At 38.3% G+C, this 21,954-nt stretch overlaps 1 protein-coding gene across 2 annotated transcripts in view; it reads right to left on the bottom strand.

The window, feature by feature from the left end:
- Window positions 1-15,422: 15,422 nt before the first annotated feature.
- The window catches only part of ARPP21 (cAMP regulated phosphoprotein 21), a 157,916-nt gene continuing 151,384 nt past the window's right edge, over window positions 15,423-21,954 (bottom strand). For both annotated transcript variants that reach the window (XM_025375233.1, XM_025375234.1), the window contains 2 exons: window positions 17,384-17,532; window positions 15,423-16,219 (listed from right to left, as the gene is read on the bottom strand). In XM_025375233.1, coding sequence (XP_025231018.1) covers window positions 15,962-16,219; window positions 17,384-17,532 — 407 coding nt within the window. In that variant the 3' untranslated portion in view covers window positions 15,423-15,961. The remainder of the gene's footprint in view (window positions 16,220-17,383; window positions 17,533-21,954) is intronic.

Here is a 21,954-nt window from a genome sequence, read left to right as displayed (position 1 = left end):
ATTGATTTGCGAATGTTGAACCAGCCTTGCATCCCAGGGATGAAGCCCACTTGATCATGGTGGATACGCTTTTTGATGTGTTGTTGAATCCGGTTTGCCAGTATTTTATTGAGGATTTTTGCATCGATGTTCATCAGGGATATTGGTCTAAAATTCTCTTTTTTTGTTGTGTCTCTGCCAGGCTTTGGTATCAGGATGATGTTGGCCTCATAAAATGAGTTAGGGAGGATTCCCTCTTTTTCTATTGATTGGAATAGTTTCAGAAGGAATGGTACCAACTCCTCCTTATACCTCTGGTAGAATTCAGCTGTGAATCCATCTGGTCCTGGACTTTTTTTGGTTGGTAGGCTATTAATTATTGCCTCAATTTCAGAGCCTACTATTGGTCTATTCAGGGATTCAACTTCTTCCTGGTTTAGTCTTGGAAGAGTGTAAGTGTCCAGGAAATTATCCATTTCTTCTAGGTTTTCCAGTTTATTTGCATAGAGGTGTGTATAGTATTCTCTGATGGTAGTTTGTATTTCTGTGGGGTCGGTGGTGATATCCCCTTTATCATTTTTAATTGCGTCGATTTGATTCTTCTCTCTTTTCTTCTTTATTAGTCTTGCTAGTGGTCTGTCAATTTTGTTGATCTTTTCAAAAAACCAACTCCTGGATTCATTGATTTTTTGGAGGGTTTTTTGTGTCTCTATCTCCTTCAGTTCTGCTCTGATCTTAGTTATTTCTTGCCTTCTGCTAGCTTTCGAATGTGTTTGCTCTTGCTTCTCTAGTTCTTTTAATTGCGATGTTAGAGTGTCAATTTTTGATCTTTCCTGCTTTCTCTTGTGGGCATTTAGTGCTATAAATTTCCCTCTACACACTGCTTTAAATGTGTCCCAGAGATTCTGGTATGTTGTATCTTTGTTCTCATTGGTTTCAAAGAACATCTTTATTTCTGCCTTCATTTCGTGATGTACCCAGTAGTCATTTAGGAGCAGATTGTTCAGTTTCCATGTAGTTGAGCGGTTTTGATTGAGTTTCTTAGTCCTGAGTTCTAGTTTGATTGCACTGTGGTCTGAGAGACAGTTTGTTATAATTTCTGTTCTTGTACATTTGCTGAGGAGTGCTTTACTTCCAATTATATGGTCAATTTTGGAGTAAGTACGATGTGGTGCTGAGAAGAATGTATATTCTGTTGATTTGGGGTGGAGAGTTCTATAGATGTCTATTAGGTCTGCTTGCTGCAGAGATGAGTTCAATTCCTGGATATCCTTGTTAACTTTCTGTCTTGTTGATCTGTCTAATGTTGACAGTGGAGTGTTGAAGTCTCCCATTATTATTGTATGGGAGTCTAAGTCTCTTTGTAAGTCTCTAAGGACTTGCTTTATGAATCTGGGTGCTCCTGTATTGGGTGCATATATATTTAGGATAGTTAGTTCTTCCTGTTGAATTGATCCCTTTACCATTATGTAATGGCCTTCTTTGTCTCTTTTGATCTTTGATGGTTTAAAGTCTGTTTTATCAGAGACTAGGATTGCAACCCCCGCTTTTTTTTGTTCTCCATTTGCTTGGTAAATCTTCCTCCATCCCTTTATTTTGAGCCTATGTATGTCTCTGCGTGTGAGATGGGTCTCCTGAATACAGCAGACTGATGGGTCTTGACTCTTTATCCAGTTTGCCAGTCTGTGTCTTTTCATTGGAGCATTTAGTCCATTTACATTTAAGGTTAAGATTGTTATGTGTGAACTTGATCCTGCCATTATGATATTAACTGGTTATTTTGCTCGTTAGTTGATGCAGTTTCTTCCTAGCCTCGATGGTCTTTACATTTTGGCATGTTTTTGCAGTGGCTGGTACCAGTTGTTCCTTTCCATGTTGAGTGCTTCCTTCAGGGTCTCTTGTAAGGCAGGCCTAGTGGTGACAAAATCTCTAAGCATTTGCTTATCTGTAAAGGATTTTATTTCTCCTTCACTTATGAAACTTAGTTTGGCTGGATATGAAATTCTGGGTTGAAAATTCTTTTCTTTAAGAATGTTGAATATTGGCCCCCACTCTCTTCTGGCTTGGAGAGTTTCTGCCGAGAGATCTGCTGTGAGTCTGATGGGCTTCCCTTTGTGGGTAACCCGACCTTTCTCTCTGGCTGCCCTTAAGATTTTTTCCTTCATTTCAACTTTGGTGAATCTGGCAATTATGTGTCTTGGAGTTGCTCTTCTCGAGGAGTATCTTTGTGGCGTTCTCTGTATTTCCTGGATTTGAATGTTGGCCTGCCCTACTAGGTGGGGAAGTTCTCCTGGATGATATCCTGAAGAGTGTTTTCCAACTTGGTTCCATTTTCCCCCTCACTTTCAGGCACCCCAATCAGACGTAGATTTGGTCTTTTTACATAATCCCATACTTCTTGCAGGCTTTGTTCATTTCTTTTTCTTCTTTTTTCTTTTGGTTTCTCTTCTCGCTTCATCTCATTCATTTGATCCTCAATCGCTGATACTCTTTCTTCCAGTTGATCGAGTCGGTTACTGAAGCTTGTGCATTTGTCACGTATTTCTCGTGTCATGGTTTTCATCTCTTTCATTTCGTTTATGACCTTCTCTGCATTAATTACTCTAGCCGTCAATTCTTCCACTTTTTTTTCAAGATTTTTAGTTTCTTTGCGCTGGGTACGTAATTCCTCCTTTAGCTCTGAGAAATTTGATGGACTGAAGCCTTCTTCTCTCATCTCGTCAAAGTCATTCTCCGTCCAGCTTTGATCCGTTGCTGGCGATGAGCTGCGCTCCTTTGCCGGGGGAGATGCGCTCTTGTTTTTTGAATTTCCAGCTTTTCTGCCCTGCTTTTTCCCCATCTTTGTGGTTTTATCTGCCTCTGGTCTTTGATGATGGTGATGTACTGATGGGGTTTTGGTGTAGGTATCCTTCCTGTTTGATAGTTTTCCTTCTAACAGTCAGGACCCTCAGCTGTAGGTCTGTTGGAGATTGCTTGAGGTCCACTCCAGACCCTGTTTGCCTGGGTATCAGCAGCAGAGGCTGCAGAAGATAGAATATTGCTGAACAGCGAGTGTACCTGTCTGATTCTTGCTTTGGAAGCTTCCTCTCAGGGGTGTACTCCACCCTGTGAGGTGTGGGGTGTCAGACTGCCCCTACTGGGGGATGTCTCCCAGTTAGGCTACTCAGGGGTCAGGGACCCACTTGAGCAGGCAGTCTGTCCCTTCTCAGATCTCAACCTCCGTGTTGGGAGATCCACTGCTCTCTTCAAAGCTGTCAGACAGAGTCGTTTGCGTCTGCAGAGCTTTCTGCTGCTTTTTTGTTGTTGTTGTGTAGCTGTGCCCTGTCCCCAGAGGTGGAGTCTACAGAGACAGGCAGGTTTCCTTGAGCTGCTGTGAGCTCCACCCAGTTGGAGCTTCCCAGCAGCTTTGTTTACCTACTTAAGCCTCAGCAATGGCGGGCGCCCCTCCCCCAGCCTCGCTGCTGCCTTGCCGGTAGATCACAGACTGCTGTGCTAGCAATGAGGGAGGCTCCGTGGGCGTGGGACCCTCCCGGCCAGGTGTGGGATATGATCTCCTGGTGTGCCTGTTTGCTTAAAGCGCAATATTGGGGTGGGAGTTACCCGATTTTCCAGGTGTTGTGTGTCTCAGTTCCCCTGGCTAGGAAAAGGGATTCCCTTCCCCCTTGCGCTTCCCAGGTGAGGCGATGCCTCGCCCTGCTTCAGCTCTCGCTGGTCGGGCTGCAGCAGCTGACCAGCACTGATCGTCCGGCACTCCCCAGTGAGATGAACCCAGTACCTCAGGTGAAAATGCAGAAATCACCGGTCTTCTGTGTCGCTCGCGCTGGGAGTTGGAGACTGGAGCTGTTCCTATTATCTATGCACTCTTTTATAACTTTATACTCTCTTGTTGTTGCAGGTAGTGCCAACTGATTTATCCTCATTGATATATAATTTTCTAGTGTATAATTTATGGAATTTGTGATATTTCAATAAATACCACAAGGTATGTATCCATTCTATTGTTAATGAACTTTTCAGTCATTTCTTTTTTTTTTTTTTTTTTTTTTGCTGTTAAACATGGTGCTGCTGTAAACATTCTTGGACACATATTTTATTTAGTGTATGCATTATTTTTGTTGACTATACAAAAAGGGGGTTATGCCTACATTTAATTTTAATGGATACTACCATACAGTTTTCCAAAATGACTACCAATTTTTACTCCCATCAGCAATGCACGAGAGTTTTCAGCGTTCCATCCCCTTCTCGCACTTGGTATTTTCTTTTTTTTTCAAGTTAGCTATTTTGGTGGCTAGATAGTAATATTTCATATGGTTTTAATTTGCATTTCCTTAATAGATAATTAAGTTGCACATCTTTTTCCATACGTATTGTAAAGTTTTATTTTTTTTGAAGTACATATTCAACTTTTATTGCTCATTATTTTATTGACTTTACTGCTTTATTCTTATGGGTTTTAGAAATATTTGTATTTTCTATATGTCATATACCAGTGACTTGCAATTTACTTGGATTATACATAGATTATCTTATTTTGTGCCTTCTTTATCAGTATTTTATTAGTGGACTTTTGATGACAAGAAATTCTTCATGTTAAAAAGTTTAAGTTTTCACCTTCTCCTTTATCATTAGCCTTTTTTTTCTCTTTAAGAAACCATTGATTACTTCAAGGCGATAAAAATAAGATTCTGTTTTATTCTAAAGGCTTTATAGCATCAACATTTACAAGTACATTTACAATACATCTATCATTTAATTCTGTGTATAGTATGAGATAAAGATTGATTGATTTAATAAATATCTTCACTTATACCTAAAAAGTTTATGAAGTATATCGTACTAAATAAAACTTCTTAGTAAGAATAGAAACAATATATACCATAAGGAAAAGATACCCTCATTAGCAACAGTGGAACAAAAGCTAAACTATGTTAACATTTTATTGATGAGGAAAGCTTTAATGAGCAAAAATTTGCTACAAGCTTCCTAGCAGCCAGGGTGAAAAGGTAAAAATAATGAATTTCAAAGATATTATTGTCTATTAGAGAAAATAATGCTATTTCCTAGGGGAAAATAAATTATTCCTGTGTTTTGCTCTGAGAGTAATTTTCTATGAAGACAGGCAGAAAGGCATTAATTGCAGAACCATTTGTTTAATTTCAGAAATAGGAAAGATGAATTACAGCCACAGGCAAACATTGAAACACAACTGTTTTCCTGCCTATTCAATAAATATAGAGATATTATATTTTTTCAGAGAAACAGAAAACACAGAAAAATTCAGATTTAGATTCTGAAACGTAAGAAAGGCTCCCTAGAGACCACAACAAAATTAATTTGTATAACATGAACACATATTTAATAAATACATCAAGAAGCCTTAATTTTAAAATAGCAAAATAATTCAGAAAAAAATAGAACATAAAAATTATTTCCCCTTATCTTCTGCCATTGACTTCATCTCCAAGGACGCAATGCCCAGGAAAAACATGCACTGGACAAGAAGGGCTGGTCACTGCTGGCAGCCTAGACCAAAGCAGGCTTTCTGCCTAGTTTGCCTTTAATTAAAACATCCATGCATATCACACTCACCTTTATGTTTGTTGCATCACCCTCTGAAGCACAATTACTACTATACAAATATGGTTATTCCTTGTAGTATAAGGCCTGGAAGTGGACAGTAATATTAATTTTTTAAATAAATTCTATAAAAGAGGACTAAATTTTTGCAGACCTCTCCAAATTCTGTCTGTCCCCAAAAACTTTGTACCTCTTAAAAGAAAAAAAAAAAATCCCCATAGCCTTGAGTATCCTTTATTACACTCAGAAAATTACCCTAAACACATTTATTGCCCTGAATAACCTAGATAAATTGGACTTTTCGTATAATGACATAGAAATATTCTATATAAGTCATTAGTGTCTCTTAGAGCTGTCATGGATCTCAAAGGTCATCTAGCCCTAATCTAACTGATCATCAGAGACACCTATAGGTCTTCCTAAATACATGAAATCATAAAGTCTCATTCCCTACCACCCATCCCATTTACTGGACATGAATCACCCAAATTTCACAATTGATCAGAGCATTTAGGGACATGGTACTGCACTGGAAACTCCAGGGATGGATGTTTAGACAGAGCTTCCTATCTGAAATCTCACTTTGTTCCTAAAGTTATTAAGTGATGGAGAAGTCATTCTCTCTACTTTGGAGATTAGTGAATAATGACTCAAAGACTGAATAACCTGTCTAAAGAAAGAAGATGGATGCCACAGTCAGGAAGATGGGGTTTTGAATGCAGTTAGGTGAAAAGGAAGTGGTGAGAACCGACGGAGGCTGAGTGAGGGTCAGGCATGCCCCTTCTCCTGAATGAGTTGGGTAACAGCCTGTTCTGGACAGAAGTCTCTAAACATGGATTCCTTTGTGAAAGCTCTTTAAGACAGCATAAGAGAAAACTCAAAATATTCACTAAAAATGTATAGGTTTCCAGGAAGTACATTAATAGTAAGAATTTCAGGGAATCTTTCAGGTCAGTATGTCAGCCTTTTGGTTCATTTAGAACAGTATAGCAAAGTATAATAAAAATCGACTTAACCTCTATAAATGAACACTCCTTAGCCAATACGGCATTTTTCTTTTCCCTTCACAAATGCAGAATGTGAAATTCCAGAAGTTTAAGGAGCTTGCACAAATTCCACAGTGTGTATATGGTGGTGGGGGGGTATGGTATTCAAATTCAGAACTTCTTACATCAGCTAAAGGATGCTTTTTATCTCCCATGTTGCAGGTACAGCAATATGGCAGTGTGGAGGAATCCACATCATATCCTTATTATGTATGCATCCCCAAGCCCAGGAATACAGACTGATGAAGAGCCACCAATTTGAAAAAAAACAAACCATCAATTAATTTCTTGAAGAAAGTTTCAATAAGATTTAATAAGATATAGATATATACTCAACAGAATTAGACATTAGATAGAAATACATGTGTGTTTGTGTGTATAGATGTGTCTGTGTGTGCATATGCATGTGTATGCAAAAAATAACCCTAGGGCACTAACGCAACGTAGATTTTTCACAACACTAGCTCCCTACATTCTACTTGCCTGTTTCACCAAATTCATTTAGAGCTTTACATTTTGCATAAAGAAAAATAGAATACAACATCCTAGTCCTCTGGTACAATATGAGTCTTGCTGGCATGTAAAGGAAGCTAACCGAGTCAGGTAAATCTCCAGTGAGAAAGACGTATAGGCACAGTAAGACAATAAATCATAAAATGATCTTTCAGCAGATTCAGCTGCAAGTGTTTTTTATCTATGTTCCTTTAAACAGCTCTTTTAATGGCATCTCACTGTTTCTCCCTTAGGAATTTATTTCATTGTACAATTGGCCCTGCTTTAAGTGAAATTTTCTTAATGTCCAATTTAAATTGCTGCTTTTTTCAGTCTCAGGCCATTGCTCTCTGTTACATTACTATTAAGCACCTTAACTAATTCCTTTCTCTTTGGAAAGGATGAAATTGGCTTGCACATTTCATTTGAAAATGTAGCTCTATTCTTCTGACTCAAAAATTTAAAACACTTGAAAATGACAGATGTGCATCCTGTTTTTTGAGAAAGCAGGTGATTTTCCTGTTTCTGAGATTTCCACAGATGGCAGCAGCAGCCCACCTGGAGTGGTAGCTGTGAAGATCCAAGCTGCAGCGGGGAAGGTGCCACCAGAGCTGCATACTCCCCAGACATTGTGGGATCACCACCTAAGCCTTCTGAGTTTGTGGAGTGAGTGCCCCATCCTCCTGGGCACAGCTGCAGCCACCCAGCCATGACTGCAAACACTGGCATTCCTGCCAGGCTGTCCTTCATATTCCCATGGAGTCCAGGGCTCCAAGTGAGAACTTATGGTGCTTTGACTGGGCTTGCCCATGGCCACCCATAGACCAATTAGCACAGACTTCCTCCCTTCTGAAGCCCATAAAAATCCCCGGAAATGTGCAAGTCAGACTCAGGTAGAGTCAGGCAGCCTGCCTGCAGACAGGAGCTACCCACTCTGGGTCTCCTCTCCACTGAGGGCTGCAGACATTGGGATGACCTGCCTGTGGAAAGGGGGTACCCACTCTGGGTCTCCTGAGGGCTGTACTGAGGTGCTCAATAAAACACCTCTTCACCTTGCTCAGCCTCTAGTTGTCTGCATACCTCATTCTTCCTAGACATGGGACAAGAACTCAGCACCTGCTAAATGGTGGAACTGAAAGACCTGTATGTAACACAAACAGGGCTGAAACATGCCCAACACTCCCCACCCCTGTTGCTTGTACTTGCCACGTTGCAAGGGACAAGAAGAGAAGAGCTCTGGCCTTTCAGGGAGGCCAGACCTAAGGGCTCCTTAAGCCGGGGTGTAACACCCTCTTTGGGGCTCTGTGGTTCCTGGTGTCTCCAAGCATCCAAGCACCAATGCATTCCACACTACCCACAGTGGAAGCTGTTTGTCACACCTGGTCCAACTGCAACCTTGTGCAGAGCTGGTGCTTGTGCTGGTGCCTAGAGCTTCCTACTCTCCCACAGCAACTGGTGTGTCCTGCTGTGCACAGTGACTGGACCCCATGCTGTCTCGTTCACACACCCCTTGCTGCTCTGCACCCTTGGCAGTGTGGCATCTGGGCTGGTAGCATGAGCCAAGTGCAGCCTGACAGGATGAGTGGGCAGAATGAGCCCAGCAGGCCCAAGCAAAACTTGGGCAAAAGCGGCAATAGCCACAGAAACTTCCAGCTGGAGAAGTGACACCCTAGGGATCCTATGACACCACTAGCTTAGAAATAATTAATGGGACTGAGACAAGTGACCAAGAATGTACTATGTACATAGAGTTTCTCTAAGTGATCCTGTAATGGAAAGGCAAACATACTGCTATTTCTTCAAAAAATGTGAACGTTATACTAGTTGAGGTTCACTAATCTTTTACACAAAGGGGAGAAACACATTTGCAGAGAGAGAGGTGCCTACTGACTGACTTTCTCAATAACGTGGGAGAAACAACTGCAAATATCATGTTAAAAAATAGAACTGCAAGGAGGTAGAGAGTCTTATGGTATCATCATGATAACACAAACTTTGGTGGTTTCAAACTATTAGTGCGGTAAAAACCTTGGGGATACAGGGTGAGTGATATGGCCATAAGTATCACCTACATTTAACCATCAGATCTATTTTATTAGGCTGTTCTGACAGAGGCTCTGGATCTTTTACCTAGAAACATGATTCAGTGCTTCACAATAAACTTCCCTACTTTTAATTCCAGGACCTTTATACATATATGCCTTACCTTCTTCCTCCCTGGCCTCCTCCCCATCCCTAATCCCTACATGCCCTCTCATCTCCTATATACACCAGACGCTAAAGTTGAGAAGCCTGGAGTATTTAAAAAGTTGAGCTCTTCCCCAGTGGGATGGTATCTAGACAAATTGAACTGGGCCTGTGGGTCATCTGCCCACACATCTTCAAGAATACTTGCTGAGTTTGTTCATTGACTATCGATCAAATTCAGATTGAGCCTCATTCCTATTCAGATTTATTCAGATGTCTCCTGTTTGCTCAGTATCTGACCTCTTCTCTCTCCCATTCAAACACTGAGGGTAAAATGGAATAAAGCACTAAAACAAAACAAATTAAATAACAAACACAAATGTCAAAGTATTCCCTGAGCTTCTGCTGTCAGGGAGATATTTAATATTGTCTTAGAGGAAGCATCATCATGCCCAATAGAAGAATCAGTTTTCTGTTAACATATCAATAAGGTATGATTTTCCTCTACAGAAGAAGAGTATCAGCTGCCTCTCATTCCTACGACGTACACATTATTGAGAGCAGCAGAGGACCCAGCTCAACGAATGAAAAGCTCTTGCCACTGATGACACAAAACAGTGGCAAATCTTTTTGTAGAAAATATTGGAGGTTGCAAAACCCTGCTGAAATCAGGTGATAAAGATTTGAACTTGAAACAAAAACTAAAGCAGAGAACTAGGAAATAATGCCAAAAACTCTAAAGAGAACAACCTTTCTTGGTAAAAGGTGAACAGAATAACATGGGAAGAAGCAAAGATTTCTAATCTTGTGTGGAAGAAGTGGTATTCAAAACAGTCCAGAAAAAAATATTCTGAGCCATAATGAGAAAACATTGTCACCATTTTTTTTATACAAGGGGGAATAGGGAGCTGACATCAGATTTCACTGCATATTGTGCATCGATACTGAATATATTGTGATGGAGACTTGGCAGCCCTCCCAATGCTGCTTCCAATTCCAGCTTAGTCTCTATTTGATTTTCCCTGACAGATTATAGTGACTGTGCCTTGTGATGCAGCTTAAGACAGGGCACTTATGTGCCCTGATGCAGAAGGTTATGTCCAAGAGGGAAAAATGAGACATATATCTCTCAAGCATTGCTGTGCATCCAGCAGAATTGCTCAGTGTTAAGAATTGAGAGCTAGAAATCATTTTTGAATTTTCCCAACCATGCTAATGGTAGCTGTAGCTCAGTGGCAAATTTTAATTATTGTTGCATTCATCTCCACTTTCTGAACGAAGAGTAATCTATCCTCTTTTTGAGACCTATACCTCTTTATAAACCATGCTGAGGTCATATCACCTTGCAATAAAAAATCTGCAGGAGTCGATGGGTGCCTGTTAACTCTGTGCCTGGCATTCAAAGTCATGCCAAACAGGTCCATTATGAATTTCCCTGTACTCCTCCTCTTTTTGTTCTAGCTGTTCACTTCCTACTCTAAGCAACCTAAATTATACTGCATACTTTCCCATGTTTCTTTCTTTTCCATGTAGGCATTTATCTTGGTTGGGGTTATAACTCACCCATCCTACCTCTGTGTTCACATTTCATCTAGAAATTTATCCAATAGAATCCAAGACAAAAGCTTCATAAAACCACAGCCAGAAGCCATCGTTTCTTTCTCTAAGACCTTTATACATCATTTTTCACATGAGTTCTATAGTTAATTTCCTATATTTTTATTTACTTTCATACTTATATAATGTCTTTCAAAAATTCATAATCTTCTTAAAGGTAGGAGCTCCATAGACTGTGGCTCGAGGTCTTGAAATTAGTAAGTGTGAAACAAAATCTTGCTGAATAAATGAATGTGTAATCACTCTTGTTCTCTTTTACAATCACATAAAGGTGTAAAGGATCAGTAGAGACAAGTATGTCTATATGACTATAATAATTATAGGAGTATAAATATAGATATCAAACCCTTCAACATTAAGAATTAAAAATAAAGATCCAGAAAGTCTGACATTATGGCATGACCTTCCAGATTCACATATTCACAGAAGAAATAGTTCAATAGTTCACACTACAGCAGTTACCAAAATATGTCATAATTGGAAGTAGGGTTACGATATTACATTTTGATGCAGAACACTGTTTCTACAGAATTAAAAGAGATCTATTCGTGCTCTTATTTTGGGATTCTATAACACAATTAAAAAAAACCAAATGGTTCTTGCAATATTAGTCTTTTGATATATTCCATGAACAAAAGATACTGCGTTCAAATATGTTGGAGAAACTATGCAAATTATGCCTTCTTCTTACAAGTTTGTAATATAAAGTGATATATTAAAGGTTTCCAAAAATTAGATAGCTTTTAGAAAGATTGTCTAACCTTGTTTTACCCTGTCTCTCAATTATGATCGTCCTTGCAACAGTCTGTTTCATAAAACTATATATATTCCAAGGAAAGAGTCTTCTATGGAATTTTTAAAAATTTCTTCATTTAATATTTATACAAAATACTTACTTTTATATGTAAGATATTACTTGACTTCAAAACCCAAAAGATCTGTTTTAATGCCACCATGAGGGTTAAGCATTTATAATACTTTACTTTTTGTTTATAAATGATCAAGCTGCTGTGACGTGAGTGCCAAGGCACAGGTAAGAGGTAGGCCTGCAGCTTTGCCCACTGTTTGTACCTGTATATATGTGATACGGTTAGGCTGTGTCCCCACCCAAATCTCATTTCTAATTGTAATCCCCATGTGTTGGGGAAACAACTGGTGGGAGGTGATTGGATCATGGGTTTGGTTTCTTCCATGCTGTTCTTGTGATAGTGAGTAAGTTCTCATGAGATCTGATGGTTTAAAAGTGTGGGACAGTTCCCCATCGCTCACTCTCTCCTGTCATCATGTGAGACATGCCTGGCTTTCTCTTCAACTTCTGCCATGATTGTAAGTTTCCTGAGGCCTACCTAGCCATGAAGAACTATGAGTCAATTAAATCTGTGTTCTTCATAAATTACCCAGTCTCTGATAGTTCTTTATAGCAGTGTAAGAATGCACTAATACAATGTGGAACACAAGTAATAGGAGAATGGGAGTATGAAAGTGTCCCCTTGCACTTTAGCTGTTAGCAAAAGTGGAAGCAGGGTCTAAATATGCATTTATTAAATCTCAAAATCCATTTCTGCTGCAGCATTTTTTCCCTTGATTATATTTGCTTCATTCTTCAATTCTTTCTTGAAAAACTGCTCTGGTTCATATATACTCCACTTGTTTTTTATGATGATTTACAATTCTGTTCTAAGTCTTCCAAATATATTTATTATAAATTACATAATTGCATTTCCATAATGTTGTATAACACACTTTGCTGCCTCATCTCATACCCTGTAGAACTATATTAAGTCAATAACATGATTATGGCTTAAATTTTTTAGTGTTCTAGTTACAACATTTAGTTACAACTATCAAACAATAACAAAATGTATGATAACATTTACAAGATAAATTTAAGTGCTTTAAATTTATATGTACTCTTGTTTTGAGTGGTGCCACATAATTAGAATATAATCCAATATGCAATAAAATTTTGCTGAAAAAAATGAATGCATAAGTCATTCTTGTTCTCTTTTACATTCACATAGAGGTATAGAGAATTATTAGGAATAACTATAGCAATATATCAATATATTTAAATATCCATGTTTTCCTATATGCTGATATATTTATAAACTGAATAATCTGTACTTACAAAATGTGATTGTAATAAGATTAATAACTAAAATGAAAAATGAAGGGTCCTCCTGATAATAAATTTTGAAAATTCTTCACTAATAAAACCATCTTTCTACACAGCCATCCCGAAAATTCTAATGCAACAAAATAGTAAGCATAGTCTAAGATTTGGAATACCATAATGCTGGTACTATGGTTTGGATGTGCTTTGCCCCCACAAAAACTCACGTTAAAATTTGATCCCCGGTTGGGTACAGTGGCTCATGCTTGTAATCCCAGCAGTTTGGGAGGCTGAGGTGGGCGGATCGTCTGAGATCGGGAGTTCGAGATCAGCCTGACCAACATGGAGAAACCACGTCTCTACTAAAAATACAAAAAATTAGTTGGGCATGGTGGTGTGTGCCTGCAATTCCAGCTACTCAGGAGGCCGAGGCAGGAGAATCGCTTGAACTCAGGAGGCAGAGGTTGCGATGATCTGAGATCATGCCACTGCACTCCAGTCATTGCACTCTTGTTCCAACAACAGTGAAACTCCATCTTGAAAAAAAAAATTTTTTTTTTGATCCCCAATGTATCAGGGTTGGGAGGTGGGGCCCAGTGAAAAGTGTCTGGGTCATGGGGGCAGATCCCTCATAAACAAGTTAATGCCCTTCTGTGGGGTTGAGTTCTCACTCTTCTTGGTTTCTCTTTCTTGCTTCCTTCCTCACCATGTAGTCTCGTTGCACATACCTGCTCTTCTGCTTCATGCCATGAGTTGAAGCAGCTTGAGGCTCTCACCAGATGCAGCTGCCCAGTCTTGGACTTTCCAGCCATCAGCACCTTGAGCCAAGTAAACTTTTTTTTTTTTTTTTTGTAAATTACCTAGCTTTGGGTATTCTGTTACAGATACAAAAATGGACTAAGACAGATATATAGGAATATGTTGTGAAAGTAGGAAAGAAGGTTTGGTCTGCAGCAATATCCAAATGGATTTATACAATAAATATCAAATGTCTAAACATGAAATACTGCTACACCTTTGGATAAAAGTGGCCAAATGAAATTTCTTTAGGTGTAAAGCCCTGTCTTTACCACTAACATACCATATATTTCAAATCCATAGAAAAGAAGGCTCAGTAATTCTGAAGATCTTGAAAGAAAATGTCAAAAGTTTGCAGAGTTTTATGGAAAAAATAAATAATCAGGCTCATATTTGGATTCTTAAATTTAGGGACACTCCCAACATCAGAAAGCTAAATGGAGAATATTTGCCAACCCCATCTTTCCATTAGGGGAAGGTATTAATTAAACAAACACATTGCTCTTTTTCAGAGTGGCTAATGGCTCAATAAGAAAAAAATGCAACATCCTCTTGTTATTACACTTTTCATGGTCAGGGCAGACCATGGAAATATTAGTAGACTGAAACTTGGAAAAATGGAACAGACTTCATAAGGAATAAAGCCAATTAGAGTATATGTAAGAGTTCCCTTTCAAAGGGAAAAGAAAACAATAGTATAGAATGAAGTGATGGTAATCTGCTAGATAAGAGTTTTTAACTGGCGCTTAACTCTACCCACAGCTGCACAACATAAAAACAGCAAATCTAACAGAGAATGTGATAATATAAAAACAATAGAAATGATCCAGATATACTCCTTATATTCCTCTCACTGGTAATAATGGTTTTTACGCTGAAAGTATAAAATACAAAACTATTAGTCATTGTACTATGATATTAAAGTGAAAACAAAGGGGTTTTATTTCCCCATTAATATCTTCCAGAAGGGCCGAACCTCAGAGTTCACAGTTGTTATTTCCCAAAGAGACATTAGGTAGACATAGGCTTCATCTAAATGGAATTGCCAATGTTCTAGATCTTTGCAATTAAATCGTTGCTATATTTACTTTGTTTTAAATTACTGGGACAAACATTAGCACTTTTGAATTACTGACTCACTGTCAATACTAGTGGCACTTTCTATTGTATGACCCAATATAACAGGCAGGATTAGACTATGCCTCTTTTGATTTTCCTCTAAACAAAGATACCTTGTTTTTGGGTACATAATGAAACTCGCATGAAGGTAGAACAGGGTTTGGTATAGGACTGTTGTTAACGAAGATACACAGGTTTTCCTAGTTAGTGAAGTGTAACTACATGCTTTTAATAGTCCTATAATTAATAGGAAGGTATGTACTTTAAAATTGCAAACCTCATGAATGAATGAAATGGATGCCATCTTATTTTCAGGACCCTTTAGTATTACGACAATAAACTACAGTTGGTTAAGTCTTTGCTATGGCATATCCCCATGTGATGGCAGTTTACTTATAAATACTTGAAAAACCTTTTCCATGCAGTATTCATGAGATAGTGTTTGAAAGGAATACAGTGACACATGAGAAAACACACATTGGAAGACATAGTGAACCAAACTGGTGGTAAAAACATGACCTTCCTCCATAAGGTCAAATAGTTTTATTATGATTAAACACTACAATACAGTATATATCCATTAAAAAAGAAAACTCTATAATGTATATAAATTATTCCTTCAATTCATCAGTTCTTCTTTTCTTTTCCATTACAGCTTTGGTACAATGTGATTTAGTATATAATTTTTAAATACTTTTAGCATCACAAACTCAACACAAAGTACAAAACTAATCCAAATTAGGGATATTATAATCTACACAGTGGTATTCAGTGGTAGGAGAAAATCTTACCTTGATGAATTCATGTCACTAGCTAAGCTATAAAGGCATACCTAGCAGACATGACAGAAATATGCACCATTAACCAGCTAACGTGTATATTAGTCTTTGTTTATTTTTTTACAGAATACCAGCAGCAATCATTTGAGTGTTGAGTGAATACTTAAGTCCTCAGCCAGTTTTCCCACCTTGTTCCTCTTCCATCAAAGGCCATGAGAAATAGCTGAAGAAATGTACCACAACCAGAGCTCTCAGAATTTGACCTGCCAACCGGCATTGCTCATACTCGCACAGTTTGTCCTGCAGCTAGCCGACATCACCGGGACAGTGCTGGAGGGGCAGTGTGGGCCAATCAACCTAAGGTTGTTCTGAGGGGTGGGCGGTGTGACATTACAGTAAACAGGCATTCCAGTGGCTGGGAGTGACCCTTGACCTGCCTGGTTAGGTAGCATGATTGGCTGTTGGTATGACTGCTGGGGCAGTCCTTGAGAACCCTGGGTCATTGGCACCTGTAAAAAGACACAAGCAAGAACCCTGTATGAAGAGGCTACTTTTGGTCTGTACAATAAACAACATGGTGTCATGAAAAATATTCAAGCTTTTGAGTTAGACCTAACAGGTCATCAATTCCAACTCTGCCATTTATCGGTTGTTTCACATTTGGAAAGTCACTTAGCCCCTCTGATTCCCTAGTCCATTGCGATAATGACATACATGCTTCAAAGTGCCATTGAAAGGATTGAAGGGATGGTGTACAGGGCCTGGCACACTGCCTGGAATGCAGCAGATGCTCAGAAGGTGTTAGTTCTGACTTCCCTTCTCTCTCCATGACCTCTAGAAACTATAGTCTAGACCTTCCACTCTGCGTTTCTCTCAGTTTGAAAAGCCATGCACCCTTTCCGATTTTATGCAAAGTGTCCTGGAGCCCTCCATAGTACAAAGGGCTTTTGTCCTGGGCACCCACTATACTCTCAACCTGCAACTTTAGAGAACACTTATTGTGGAACTACAGGTAGAAGTCGATGCAACATGAATCAGAATAGTAGGGTAGGGGTCCTAGGATAGGTCCTTTAGGGTCAGAAGCACCTGGTACAGTTAAATTTAATTATTATACCATTTCACTAACTCTTTATTTCTACTTCTGGGGTATTTCATAATATACAGCACAAAAGGATACATAACACTTTTAAAATGCTTAACTTGGGTTTAGTCCAGAGAATGCAGTTGTTAGGCTCCAAAAATGCCCTTTAAATGAATCTGAGATGCCATATTAAAATCTCTTATAACTTAAATTTATGGAAAAATGAAGTTTATTTGGATGTGTACAAAAATGAATGGGAATTTGTCATGAAGACTTTCTACCAATAAGCAAAATGCAATAAAATTTCCAAAGATCTTTATGAATAAAACTGTAGACTAATGCATTTTCTTCCATGAATATGAAGTTATATGGAAATAAATTTAGCAGAGCATTCAAAAGCCACAGTAGTGATAGAAGCGTATCTTTTGCATTTTCTACTTTTCTATTATAATCTTGATTCAAAGTAAATTATCAACAGTTATGGGCCAAGAACCCACTACCCAGCCAGCCACCCAAACCAGGGACATATCCACAGCTTCCACTTTGACAAATGCTACTTTATAACACAATTTTCCAAGCTGTTTATGAGCACCTGATAAGAAGACATGGTTGGGTAGGAAACCATCACGCTTTGCACCGGAGTTCCTTGTTGGTTATTCATCACGTTCTGACTCTGAGGTGGCTGCTGCACTCCTATTAGGCCTTGGAATCCCTGTTGACCAGACAAGACTGGCTGGTAACCTGTGAAGAAAAGAGATCTTTTGAACTGGTTGCGCCAGAAAGAACACAGAGGTGTTTCATGGGGTAAAAGTACTAGTTCAAAAGGCAGCCTTCAGACATCTCAATCTCCACATTCAGAATGTGTTATCAGATGTTTATTCCATAAGAATGCATTTTTTCTTTCTTTCTTTCTTTCTTTTTTTTTTTTTTTTTTTTACTTCTAAGAGTGAACAAGATTATGGCTTTAAAAATTAACTGAAATTTCTATTGTTATGCAGAATGGTCTATTAAACACATATGACAATGATAAATTTTTCATGACACAAAAACAGAAGACTCTACTTATACCAAATGACTACTATAAATTACACCTTTCATATTTGGCTTTTTCTTTGGTTTTGAGGATATTTGGAGAATTAACAGATTATCAAGTTATTTTAAAATTAAATTGACTCATTCCTTTACTATCCTCTTTTCCCAGACAATCGCATTTGACAAATAGAGACCATCAAACAGCCCATTAACTTTGGATGAATTCTACTTTTTCATGTCCTAGTGAACCAAATGATTCGCTACCCTGAGGAATTCACAATAACCACTGCCTTAGACAAAAAGGCAACAGCAAGCGGAACGCATGTCATACTTTTATTCTGTTTCGCCACTAGCTTCTGAGAGAATCTTTTGGTAAAACACTCCAATATGTGACCAAGTATTAATACATATAATAGATAATACAGAATACAATATTCAAAAATTTATCTGTTCGTGTCTTTCTGGGTGGGTCAGTTTGTTAGCTTTCATTTTTTTTTTTTTTAAGTAGGCCAGAATTGATTTATTCCGGTTATTTAAATCCTCACTTCAATGAGTGGTTTCAAATGCATCCTTATAAAGGAAGCCTGTGGATTGCTCTTGTAAATGCTGGGTAGAAAGTTATGATTTAGGTGAAAATGACACAATGGTGGAGAAATGAAAGAGATTCACTTTATGCTGTATAATAAGTTCCTTCCAGAGCTCACATTATTAACCCTGTAGAGTACCTGATAGTAAGTGGAACTGCTATCGTAATACAGTTCTCTGACAGAAAAGAATCTTTAAGATCCTAGATTTTCTTAACACAAATATGAACTAACTTTCACAATAGGATTTTGAAAATTGAAGCCGAAAGTTAAAAACTAGCTAATCAATATGCATTGTTAATAATCTATATATTGAGTGCCTCTGAGAGTCTTTATATTAAAGGACCACATTATATTATAGTCTTTATAGAAGACAACACTTAACTATCCTTGGATATACAAAATGTATCTTCATTCATTTCAGAAATATTATGAAAATTTGGCTTGCAAATAGTCACTGAATGAGGAGATTGGCTCAGTTCATCAAATGAGATAGAAGCAAGGCATCCTCGGTTTGGAGAACCGGAGAGCAAGCTTGGGAAAAGGCCAATTTGGGAGGTCTGACCTATGCCTACAATTGGCGAGCGGAACCAGTGTGTAATCTAAAAAGCTACCCTTTGACCTTCCTTATGTGTCCCATTGTTTTACATTCTTATTACTCACCGTAAATCATCTTCATAATGGTTTCAATTTACTGAATTATTTTAAATTATTGTAAATACACCACATATTATGAATATAATTAAGGGTAGTGACCACATTTCCTTGAGCTACATTCTGTCCACAGTAGACAGTCAGAACCTTCCTTTAATATGCTTGGCAGGTCCATTTAAGACTAATAAGATCAGCTCAGAGTTCTGCATAGCTACAGTGTTTGAAATCTATACAATAAGGAAAACCCATCAGATCTGGGAACAAGAAATGCGATTAATCCCACATTACAATTTTCACTACTTCTACTTCTCTGTTCTCATTTGCAGAGAGACGTGAGAGACAATTCTTTTGACATTAATTGTAGAAAATTGTTTTCGATTGTTTTCCATTGTCTAGGTCTCCCATTGTGATTCATACATCCAATTGCCCTGAACAATTCCAAGGCTATTTTACCATTTTATTATGACATTATTCCAAACCACATCAAGCTCTTTGTAGCATGAATTATTATATACATAAGAAAATAACTTGGGACGATCATAGAAAACTTATAACCAACAGACTTCCTTCTGATTTAGTTCTATAGCAAAGGGCAGGCAATGTACACTCATTCTCAAGTCCATATAATTGTGAATATAATAGGGCCTTACTTCTGGCTGAAGATTGAAAGCACAAGTTGAAAATGAGAGGAGTGCCATTTAGTACTTTGGATTATATTTGTTTATACACTGAAAAGCCAATTGGCCTCAATGGATCTTCACAGAATACAGTTACAATGTAAACAAACAACAACAACAACAACAACAACAAAATGGAGAGGAAGGGAGGGAAGGAGAAGAAGAAAGTGGGGGAAAGAGGAGAGGGCTGCTTAGTGTCTGAAGATTATTTATGTATTTCCTTATTGAATCCTTCCATCCTTTCACAGCAGCATTTGTTTCAAAATAAATTAGGTGGCCTATGAGATTCATTTAACACACCACCTTCTAAACCAAAACTGGGTGAAGGGAAAATAATAGAGCTGTTAAGACATTCAGAAAGCAGGATGTCTTGGTTGGAAGAGGAAGCAATCCTTAATATCAAATAATATTTAAGGAGAGAAAAAGAGTGGGCAGGTTGGGTGGCCCCAACCCAGTAAAGGTGCAGAGCCTGTGACAGCAGGATTCATCTTTGCTGCCAGCCCAGATGCAGCTGCCCTGCCGCAGCATCTCCTTCTCCAGGCCTCCTCTGCCTGATGATTTGTAAACTTTAATATTCAGTTATGCATAGCAATGGGCTACCAGCTCTACATTGGGGTTCCCATGGTAAACACACTTAAGGCAAATGCAGATTTATGTGGGGAGTGAATACTTTACCATTTCAAAATGAAAACTTGAGTGTAAGGAGAGCCCAATTTGTATTCATGAATCCCATTTATTTCTCAATTCTCTCTCCAGGCAAGAAATTTACACCTGCAATGGTTTAATTGGGATTACTCATTTCTTTAAATTATGTCACAGAAGGTAGATCGCAGAATGATCTTTAAGACAGGCAGCTGTCTGGATGAAAATCTGAGTTCTGGTCCAGAAACAGACAAATAGAAATAAAACAGCAGTGACCTACGAATGAACCGACAGTGCCTGCCTGGAACACAACACACCCGAAGGCAGAGATGGCAGCACTGGTGGGAACTGCTTATCTTGTCTATTCAAATGAGAAATGTGTTCCAGTTTGTCAATTCTTAGCTGTGAAATGATCACTTTTTCATATTTATTGAGGATTAGCAAGATATAATGCATCTTACAAAACTGAAGCAGCAACAGTATCTGCCCTGTAGGCTTGTTAGAGATGACAAAGACATTAGCTACTTTTATTATTTCTTTTTCAGTCAAGATCGATTCAATTTTCAAGTCACATGTGTCATCTATTTTCTGGAGGTAAAAAGGTTAGGAATGGACAAATGCCTCCTAGCAAATAAAACATCGCACTTGGCAAAGATCGAGGAGTTTATAAGATTTAAAATGTCTGCATTGTATCAATCTGAAAATGGAATAGGTTTTCTACTAAAATACAACAGTTGCATAATATTTGTAGTTTGAGGGCATTTTGTTAATATTCAGTCAAGAAAACATTTATCTTCATGTAGCACAATTATGAACAATTAGAATGTAAATTGATTAGGGATTGTAGATTGGCATGGTTGTGACTGATATGATTTTAACTCTTACTTGAGTAGTTTTTTACAGTTTCAATATTTTGGAAATGAATGAAATGACAGACACAATAGTAGTGTCTATCTCTGCATTTCTATTATGTCTACTGTTAGTTATGGAGGTTGAAACAGGAAAGGGAGTATAGTGAAGAGGGCAAATTTCTATACCAAGCACATTTCTTCAGAAGCTGGCCAATTCTCACAGCCTCTCCTAATCCACCCAAGAAGCGTGATATACATGTGTTTATTAAACGAAGTAATCTTAATATGGTAGAATGCCTTTTCAAATGATTCGACTTAGCAAGCTGCTTCATATAAAAATTACTTCTCTTGAAGACAAGATATGAATATTTCTCCAAATTTCAAAGGAACCAGCAAGAGCCTTGACTCTGAATCAAACTCTGCTCTTTGTACATGGTGTGAGGTAGAATTACAGTAGCTTAGCTTAATGGTATAGCTGGTGAAGAATATGAAGAAGAAAACTGCTTATCCAGAAAAGCCCTGTCCTTCAGCTGCGGTTTTACAGTTTGTGCATTTGGCCACTTTATAATATCTGCCTGGGGCTGTTTTCTTGGCTTCATGTCAATTCTTCCGCACTTCATCTTCTTTGAGGATTTTCCATTATAAACTAGCTATATTTGTTGATCACTTACTCTAAGCCAAACAGCGAATTAAGCCCTTATTACGACAATCCTAGAAGGCAGT

Source organism: Theropithecus gelada, chromosome 2, assembly GCF_003255815.1.
Source record: "Theropithecus gelada isolate Dixy chromosome 2, Tgel_1.0, whole genome shotgun sequence".
NCBI classification, from domain to species: domain Eukaryota; kingdom Metazoa; phylum Chordata; class Mammalia; order Primates; family Cercopithecidae; genus Theropithecus; species Theropithecus gelada.
The sequence above is the reverse complement of the archived record's forward strand: the minus strand, read 5'-3'. Positions and strand labels throughout refer to the sequence as shown.